The 9,406-nt window shown below is 43.9% G+C and overlaps 1 protein-coding gene across 6 annotated transcripts in view; it reads right to left on the reverse strand.

Annotated features, from left to right (window-relative positions):
* The window catches only part of pip4k2aa (phosphatidylinositol-5-phosphate 4-kinase, type II, alpha a), a 36,695-nt gene extending 28,596 nt beyond the window's left edge, over window positions 1–8,099 (reverse strand). For 4 of the 6 annotated variants that reach the window (XM_036125714.1, XM_036125712.1, XM_036125713.1 and 1 more), the window contains exon 1: window positions 6,998–8,099. In XM_036125714.1, the coding sequence (XP_035981607.1) occupies window positions 6,998–7,138 (141 nt within the window). In that variant the 5' untranslated portion in view covers window positions 7,139–8,099. Of the gene's footprint in view, window positions 1–1,807; window positions 1,810–3,324; window positions 3,329–6,997 lie in introns of those variants that run through there. The other 2 variants (XM_036125716.1, XM_036125715.1) reach the window with 2 other exon arrangements.
* Between the last annotated feature and the right edge of the window lie 1,307 nt (window positions 8,100–9,406).

Genomic DNA, 9,406 nt, shown 5'->3' on the forward strand with positions numbered 1-9,406 from the left:
ACCAACGCTAACAACTTCTGCAGGAGTTTCTGCTGCACTGTGGTTTTGATTTCTCAGCAGTGACACCGATGGTTCACGAGAGGGACCGTAGTGACTGCAATGCACAGATATAAACAGTCGCTCTTCTATGTATAAAAATGGCACAAATCAACTTTTCAAAGAAAGAACACGCCCCTGCTTTCACTAGCCCAAGAACTTTTCTGGCAGCATAGCAGCCGTCAAACTAAAGCGAAGCAGCGTAATTTAAAACCCACAAAGCTGTCAATGCAAGGCAGGCTATTACTACTAAAAACTTAAATGACAGAGGCGACGGGTCACACAAGAAGAAAAAAAAAAATAATTAAGCAAAAGCTCTCGGAGAGGAAATGCAACAACTGCTGTGGGATGCATGATATTTAGCTGGAAATCTTTTTACAGCCGGCTGTCTTCTGCTCAAACCTGATCATTTAATATAGCGGTAGACTAATTTCTAACAAAATCATAGACTTTTAGGCATAAGTGGGGAAAATCTTGCACGCCCTCATTTTCTGCTGGAATCAAAACGACTATGTCTATTAAAGAATATGACATTGTATGTGCTAAAGCCCTCGGGGAGAAAAAAAAACAACAACCTGAAACTGAAAAAAGTTGAAGTGAGCAGATCAGACCTCTGGGAAAACTGAAAATCTGCATCGGTCAAGCAAAGCCTGGTCTTAAAGAACATTTGAAAATACTGCCTACGGCAAAAAACGACAATAATGGATGTAAAATACACCCTTTAGGCTGGATCACGCATCTGAGGTCATAATTCTGTCGACGCCATATAGTAAGGCATGCAACAGCTTCATTTTCAAAAAAAGCTATTAGTATAATGTTTGCCAGTTTATATTTTGAGACAAAACACATGAATTTCTCGTTGTGACTTTCTCATTACCCTGTACACAAAAATTCAACCAGGCAACGCTGAAACTGATGCTTTTTATAAATTAGTTATGAACAAAACTGCACCAGGCAACAATAAACATTTGCTTTACATCACTGCAGTTTGTTATGGACTATGGTCCATGTGTAGGTATGTGCATGATGAGAGGAGCATAGTGCAAAATGAGTCACTATTTGTCCTATTTAATCAAAAAGGAAGCTGGTCATCAGTAACGGCACTTTATTTTGTGCACTGAGACTGGAATGGCATCAGAAGATCCCTTGATGTGTTTTCAGTCTTCCCCACAGGGTACCAGGAAGTGAGGTGTCACTTTTCTGAGTTTTCTTTTTATATGCGCGGAACGAGTAGATATATTAGCTTTGAGTCACTCCTGAAGATATTTATAGTAACCCTCTCATGGCACACACAGAATTAGATATTGCTACCTCAATAAAGACAGATAAGAAAAGAAAGAAAACTGAATTCAAGTGTGTCATCTAGACACTATTGTAATGCTGTGTTCATTTGCTGCGATAAGGGGCCGTATCGACTTCAGGCTGTCCAAAACTACTGCAAGGAGACGACTGACTCGCTCCAACAGAGGAACCAATGTAACTAATGTTTTAAAGTCGCTGCACTTGCTGACAATCAGATCCAGGTTTCATTTCAAATTTTTACTCTTGACCTGCAGGGCTTTATGTGAACAGGCTCCCTAGCATATTTCTGATTCGAATCAAATATATACCCCTTCCCGTAGTCTGATGTACTTTAATCAAACCCTTTTAGTAGTCATCCATGTTATACTTAGAACATTTAGTCCTAAGAACAAGAATGCTCGGGAATGCTCTTTAAGATGCTCAGAAATCACAAAGAACAACTGAGTTGCTGGCGTCTGTGTAGCTGCACCGCTGTCTAACATGCAGTAATATCATCGTCTGACGTCTCACTCTGCTTGGGATTTTTCATCAGCTATAGATGGTGGCTTAGACTTACAACGGCCCCTCCCAACCAATCGCTTAACCTTCTTAAAGCAGTTATGTCCAACATCAATGAGGTCGCTCTGAGAACATTTACAGCCGAGCAGGGCTGGACGATAAAAAAAAAGAGTATTTAGCTAAAATAAAAATCATATTGATGATTAAAACATTTCAAGTGCAGCCCTGGCCATTTTATGTGGTTATGTAATTACCTATTTTAAAAGGTAAAGAACACACAAACAAGTTCAAACTCAACCCTTTATTCAAGCAATGTTTTTTTTTTTTTTTTTTTAAATGCGTGCCCTCTAAACTTTTTGAAGGGGGCGGAGCTTGGTGACAGAGTGTTCCCGGGTCTGTGTTTGTGATTGGTTAGGAGGATGTAATGACTGTAGTATTAACCTATTGATAGTTCGGACAATAAGGCGCACTTGGAGCCTGATAAGTGCGCCTAATAATCCGGTGAGCCTTATATATGATTACCGAACTTGTTGTGCTTACTGACTGACTTTATGAGTACAACGCGCTCAAAAATCTGTCAAAATATGTAAGTACGACTATGGTAAGCAACAAAGCTACAGTCTACAAGACTGCCTGACTGTAACGTCTAAACTAGAAGTCCATTCATGTTAAGCACTCGTGCCCGGAGTACGCGCTAGCAACAATAAACCTAGTAAGGTAATTCAATTTAAAAGTTAAGTTTATTTTGGCCTTATGTTACAAACAGGGCAGTGTAGTCACACTACTCTGTCCTCCCGACAGAGACGGATAGCTCTCCCTCTCAGGAGAGAGCTGCGTACGCGGAGGGGCGGAGTGATATTACACACTTGGGAAGAATATTTAATGCACCTTATAATCCGGTGCACCTTATGGCCTGAAAATACAGTATGATAGGCGTGTTTTAAAGTCTCTTGGCTGATCTGAACACTCCACACACTAGGATCTCAGGGCAAAACAATCCAACATGTTGAATATTACCGATTTGAGGTTGGAGCGGCCCCAACGTTTTTCTGAGCGGACCAGATCTTTCTTAACACACCACACACGGCAGGAAGATCTCTTAATATTATCTTAAGAGCCATTCTGATAATAGCGGTCTGTGGGGAGGGGAAGATCGGGGCAAAAAAAAAAATTGGGCTAATTATCCTGGCATGTGAACCATGCTTTAGAAAAAGATGAGGCAAAAGAGAAAGCTGCCGATTTGCTGGACAAGTATGGAGCCGAAAAAACAAACAAACAAGCAAAACCTACATTAAACCAAAGATGTGCCCATGCTAGCAATTCAACATTTGAAGAGTTTCCGGCATGTTTGGCATTTTCTGTGACCCCTTGGGTGTGTGACGTAAGGAGAGCCACCACCAAGGATAAATAACATACAGCCATACAATAGTTGGCCGTGACTCAATAGAGGTCAGGCAGCTTCGTCCACCAAATTAAGCCCACTTCAACAGTGATTGACAAAAAAGAAAAAAAAGGAGCTTAGAACTCTGTTTATAATAATTGCACACGTCCCCTATGATTTATTAGTCTAAAACAGATTTGTGTGGTTTCTCTTAACTGATTTGGTTTAGTGATCAACCAGGACAAACCCTGGTTTCAGCAGTTCGCATTTTGACTGATAAGCCAGTAAGATTTGAGGGGGGGGGGGGGGTTACATCGTTGCATGTATTTGCACGTTGCTGCAATCTGGTTGCATTCTCCAGCCTCACCCTAAAATTGTTCCACTGCAGTGTCCTGTTATTTACAGACCGAGGTTGATTTTGAAATCACTGTAGCGTAGGAGCTAACCCCATAATAATGCCTTATTAGCCTTCACACCCCAACTCAGTGGCTCAATCTGTTGATCCGATTCAGAATGGCACTTCTTAAAAGAAAGCAAGCAGCAGTTTCTGAAGCGAAGCAGCAGGGGAGGCAGCCTAAAGGCATGAGAAGAAAATGTGACGGCCAAGTCCTGCTCCCTAATGTGCAATCTGAGGAACAGTTTGAACATGCACCCTCTCCAAAACACGTGCCTTTTCCAGCACAGTTCCTAGAAACCACCGTGAAAATTATGAAATGTTAGACGAGCCTTTATGGAGACGACTCGCCGTTTCTGGGCATGTGTGGAGAAGTGCGGCAAACTGGTGTTTTCCTAAATAATTTTTAGAATTCAAATCATATAAACAATAAACATAGGAGTATTAATAGACAAAAAGTCACTACAGATTTGTTTTAGTTTGTTATATTTGGTGGCCTGAAGTATGGCGCTGCAGCTTTCTCCAGGAGTAAGATTTACTAGTGAACTAATGAGCACCGCCAAGCTGTACAGATGCAAACCTGCTTTGAACCTTCCTTTGCCCCCGGGCTTAACACCACAGCCAGGTGGACAGTAATCCAACCAGACCACAGCTTAGATAAAGAACTACATCTTTGAATCTTCAGAGCTCTTGGCTTTACATACACGAGGCTATTTTCAGGACGCCTAATCCAAACCTAAGTGTAACCCCTAACACTGCGCCAACAAGCACCTGTTTCTGACTGAACATTTGTGGAACCTTTTGCAGGGAGGAAAACATCTTATTCAATGTCATTTTCACCAATTCTTCACTATAGGAGCGACCTCTGAAAGGTTAAGGCTCTGTTAAGATTGCTTAAATTTTATTTTACAGGAACGTACAGGATTTTACTATAAAATCTCCCGTGGGCTGTCTTATGTGTTGGCAAAAATCTATAAATGAGACTCTCTTTGGGCGGCCACCTCCTGAAATCCAAGGCAGGGTACTCTTAGACATCTGCGGTGTTCTCTGGAACACGTCCTGCTTGAAATTTCCAGCCTGCAATTTTATTTTACTTGTTTAAAAACAAATTAAACAGAGTGTGCAGCTTCAGATGAAATTTTTTTTTTTACTTTTAACATTTTAACTGCACAAATTGCAAGATTTCTGACACTGACAGCAATAACAGCAAGCTCTGTATAAGCAAAACTAAACACAGATAAGAAATTGTGTCCAAATTTGAAAGGTAGAGGGGGGATTTTCTTGCTTGTTTCTGCAATGTTACAGATTTGAAATGCAAGAATTAGCCGCTTAGTTTGCCACTGCTCCCTTAATCGGGACTACAAAGCAACGTTACACAGTATCCACCGACGGCACAGCTCTTACCGGCAAACTAAAAACGCAAAAAAAAAAAACAATTTAAAAAGAAGCAGTTTGATTAGAGAACACCCAGACCTTAGACACGGCCCACGGCTCGTTTGAAAAGGAGCCGACAGACGTCCTAATATTAGATGCTTTGCATTTTCGCTGAGGTGTACGGTACGTCGTAGAATAACCAAACTAGGCCAGATGAGGTGTGAAATGCCACCGCCTGCCTGCTGCAGAAGCGGGCTGAGAGCACGACAGAAAAAGAAAAAAAAAAAAGATGCGGTTTGGTTGTTAACTCAAAATCTGTTAATAGTACACATGTAGTCGTGTTCCCATTTGCCCTTTACAGCACGGCTACCGTAGAAACCAACAAAAACAGCAAAACAAAGAGGGCAAGAAAAAAAAAAAAACAACTCTTGATTTATTTACAGTCGACGCTTTTCTCCAAGGTAGACCCGCTGAGGAGTTTGGCATCAGAATCCATTACTAGGACTCGCATTTACAAAGTCTACCTTTCCTTTTGGATGCCGACAACTACTGTATCACAATTAGAAGTCAGTGTGTTTTTGTTGCCATGATTCATGACTTTGTTTTCGCAACCGCTGCTGCATCTGCGGGTCCACCTCCATACGTGTATTGCGTTACTTCAGCATTTCTGTTAGAGGTGTTTTAGCTCCCTGGGAGCTTTTCTGGTTTACAGAACGGTTTGGGAGATTAGCATCATTTATAAAGTACACAACCCCCCCCAAAAAAACTCTTATTGCACTTGATGTGAATAGCCCTGAGCATACATCTATGAACTAGGTCAGAAACTTTTTTTTTAAGCTCAAAGAATTAAATAAGTAAGCAAAAACGACTATATGCATGTTTTAAAAAGGACCTAAGTTGCATTTTATTCGGCTTTTAGCCGTTTTTTTGTTGTTGGCTGCATGCTGTCAAAGCCTTGATAATCAGAAAATGAATGGAGCGTGGGACACCTGTCTTGTGCGGTGTGAGTAAGTAAGGTCAGAAAGTATTGCAGCGCATGTCTCTAAAAGTTTGCGTATAATCTGAAGCATCCCTGTCAGCTCTAATGAAGCTGTTTCACACTTTTTACGACATCTGGAGCGCACTTGATCATCTCGACTTGACGACCTAAAACGCTCGGAGCGACAAAACCTGAACTTGCATATGGTAAAAAGAAATTCTTTGGGGGAAAAAAAAAAAAAAAAAAAAAACACAAAACTGTTCGACATTCATCGACCTGTCGTCCATCGCTGCAACTCTCCATCTCGAACGGATCCTTTTCAGCTTCTTGTCCTGTTTTGCAAACTGTTACATAAGAACGAAAACCACCGTCCTTCGCAGAACGGCCTGTGTTGGGGAAGTGGGGAAGTGGACGTGTGCTTCGGCAAAGGGGGGGGAAGGAATGTGCAGAAGGAGCGGCTCGGTCCCCCTCGTCGAAAGAACCGCCGGCGATTGCAAGAGACAATCTCAGCAAACTGAATGCGAGGTGTGCCATTTAAATATTTAAAATAATAATAAATAAATAAAAAAGAAACAGAAGAACTTTGATGCCCTCGCGTTGCATGCCTTGCAAGGGGTCATCGCCGTCGTTTGACATCTACAAAGATGCCTGGTAAACTTGGAGGCTCTCCAGGCTGTCAGGCTCTGGCTCACAGTCGATATTTAGCAAAGGAAGGCAAGGAAATAGGAGATAGGACGCCAAGGATGGGAAGATCGGCTCTCTCGTGACACAAGCTTATCCTATATGTGCACAACAGGAAGCCAAAGAGGAGTTAACAACCCAAGCAGGCACACACACACACACATGCACTATAACACACACAGCAGCATTGAATACTTCCTATAATACTAAGATTTTATCCACAGTTACATTTGAGCAGGGCTGCAGCGACAGATCTGCCCACTGCTCGTCATTCAGCAGCACTCACGGTTGTGACAGGCAAGAGCAGCAAAAAGGCTGGTACGAGCGTGGCTCGGTCATCGGTCTGACTTACCGAGTGATTGACTCCCCACATGAGCACGCTGAGCAGCGGGTCGCTGGCGCGGAAGAGCTTCACCTTCTGGGCGACGAAGTGTTTCTTCTTCGTCTTGGTTTTGCTCGCGATAGACGCGGCGATGCTGGCCGCCGAGGCCATGTTTCCAAGCGGGGGCTGCTGGGTGGCTGCTGCAGTCTGCGCGATGGATGGCGGTGTGTCTTAGAAGAGCGTCTCCTCTCGGAAAGCTGGCACCGTGGCCTCACGACGCGGCGGCGTTAACGCCGTTCATTTAGCCGCCTGACGAACCGAATGGGCCGAGTTTTTCTTTTTTTTTTTTTTTTGGCGTTAGCTCGGGCTCTATCCCAAGGGAGGATGAGACCTTTAAGCTAACGACGCTGCTCTCCTGCGCCTAAAACCCTGTCCTCCGCCTCCCCTTCCAGCCCACATCAACGCTCTTCCTTCCTCGACTCGTCTGGAAGCTGCTCACCGAGCTGCCGTTAGCATCGCTAGCTAGACCGGGTAGCAAACCGCCAACGGTTAAAATTTAAAAAAATAATAATAATAAAAAAAAAAGGGGGTTAAAGAAAAACACCGACAACGGGAGGAAGCGTAAAAATGTCCCGTGAGAACAAGCTAGTGTCTAACCCCCCCACACTAAAGAAGAGAAAGGATTAAAAAGGACGAACGGGTGATGCTAAGCGGAGAAGCAGGCGAACAGCTACAGTCCCTCCCCGACCTTCGCTGGCCATATGACGGCACGAGGCAGACGCAGGCTCCGCCGCTCACCGCCGCGCGTCTCTACCGTTAGCCCGAGAGCTAAGCCAGCGCCGCCGCCGCCGCTGCTGCTGCTAGCGCCGCCCGCGAGGTCCTCCTACGCCTTTGTGGTTAGTCCGTGGAGATGACAGGGGCGTAGCCTGTCATGTCCGTGCCCTGCTCGACACGACAACACCGAGCGGCAGAAGCGACGTTATGGTGTCCACCGTCCGCGGGTCAGCTCCGAGTCCGCAGCGCCGATGTTCATGTGTGCCGCTGTCAAATGACAGCTCGACCGATGGGAGGTGACAGTCCGGGCCGTGCAATGTCTGCCGCTGCGCTGATTCGCCGCACCTCCCGCCCCGTCTCCCTCCCCTTCCCTTCCTCCCTACACACACACACACACACACATGCCTCTGCTGCTCTTTAGTAGCACACATCATATTTTTTTTTTTTTTTTTTTTTTTTAAATATACAGCCCCAAATTAATATAAAGGTTTAATATAATATAAGGTGCTTCATTTTCTATACATTTTAGAGATTTTTTTTTGTAATAGAGATGCATAGAATCCTGCCGGGCATCCCCAACGTTGAGTTTTTTTTTTTTTTTTTTCTTTTCTGTGGACGAGATTAATCACAGCAGGCTCTGTTTTCAGGAAGCAGCGCGATAACGTCCCTCACCGTGTCTTTAGAGGTCATTTTGTTTTCTGGCGCATACTACGCTGTTTCCACTGGCACATTGCTGTGTCAGTAGCTCTGTGCAAGCTGGAGGCCTCAATGTGCTGATGCTGTTTAGACCTCGTTTGTTTTATGAGTCACTCTTCATAGCAGCGCATTTAAAAGACCTGCCTCCCTGTTGCCCACGCAGGTCAGGTCACCCTTTAAAAAAACAAAATAAATGATTTCTCAACATTTACCTCCACAGGTTTCCCCGTGCATATGAACATTACTCTTAATGAATGGTGCAGTGTGTCCTTTACAGGGTACCGGCACAATCGGAAAAAACAAATAATAGGATTTGTTTATTTTCCAGGTTGGGATTAGAATGGAAAAAGAAAATGGAGAATAGAAAAGTATTTGCATTACCAGGCCTCTATCCCGTTATCTTAAAGATCCGTCCATCCATCCTTCTGTTCGCCTCGCCATCTAAATATTTATCATTCTATCTATTCAACTAACTATGCATACTTCCTTCCTTCCTTCCTTCCTTCCTTCCTTCCTTCCTTCCTTCCTTCCTCTTCTTTCCTTCAGTCATTTCTCCTTCCTTTCTTTCGTTGCTCCTCCCTTCCTTTCTTTCTTTCCTCCTACCTTCCCTGGACGGTCCGCCAGGCATGCATTCCACTTTCTTTCCTTCCCATCCTCTCGTCGGCCGCATTCATTCCTCCCGTCGTCCTTAGGCCATGTGCCTTCCGCCTTCCTTCCGCCTGGGTCTTTTTCATCAGTTCCATCCTTTTTTTTTTTTTGCCGGAGTTCATTCTGTTCTGTTTCTTCTTTCTTTCAGTTTCCTTGGTTTCATTCAGTATTTTTCCTTATTTCGTCTCCTCCTTCCTCTTTATCCTACCTTCAGTCCTTCGTCTTCCTTCTGCCTTCCTTCAGTCATTCCTTCTCTTCTTTCCTTCAGTCATTCCTCCTCTTCTTTCCTTCAGCCATTCCTCCTTCTCTTCTTTCCTTCCT

The sequence above is a fragment of the Fundulus heteroclitus genome, chromosome 21, assembly GCF_011125445.2.
Source record: "Fundulus heteroclitus isolate FHET01 chromosome 21, MU-UCD_Fhet_4.1, whole genome shotgun sequence".
NCBI lineage: Eukaryota > Metazoa > Chordata > Actinopteri > Cyprinodontiformes > Fundulidae > Fundulus > Fundulus heteroclitus.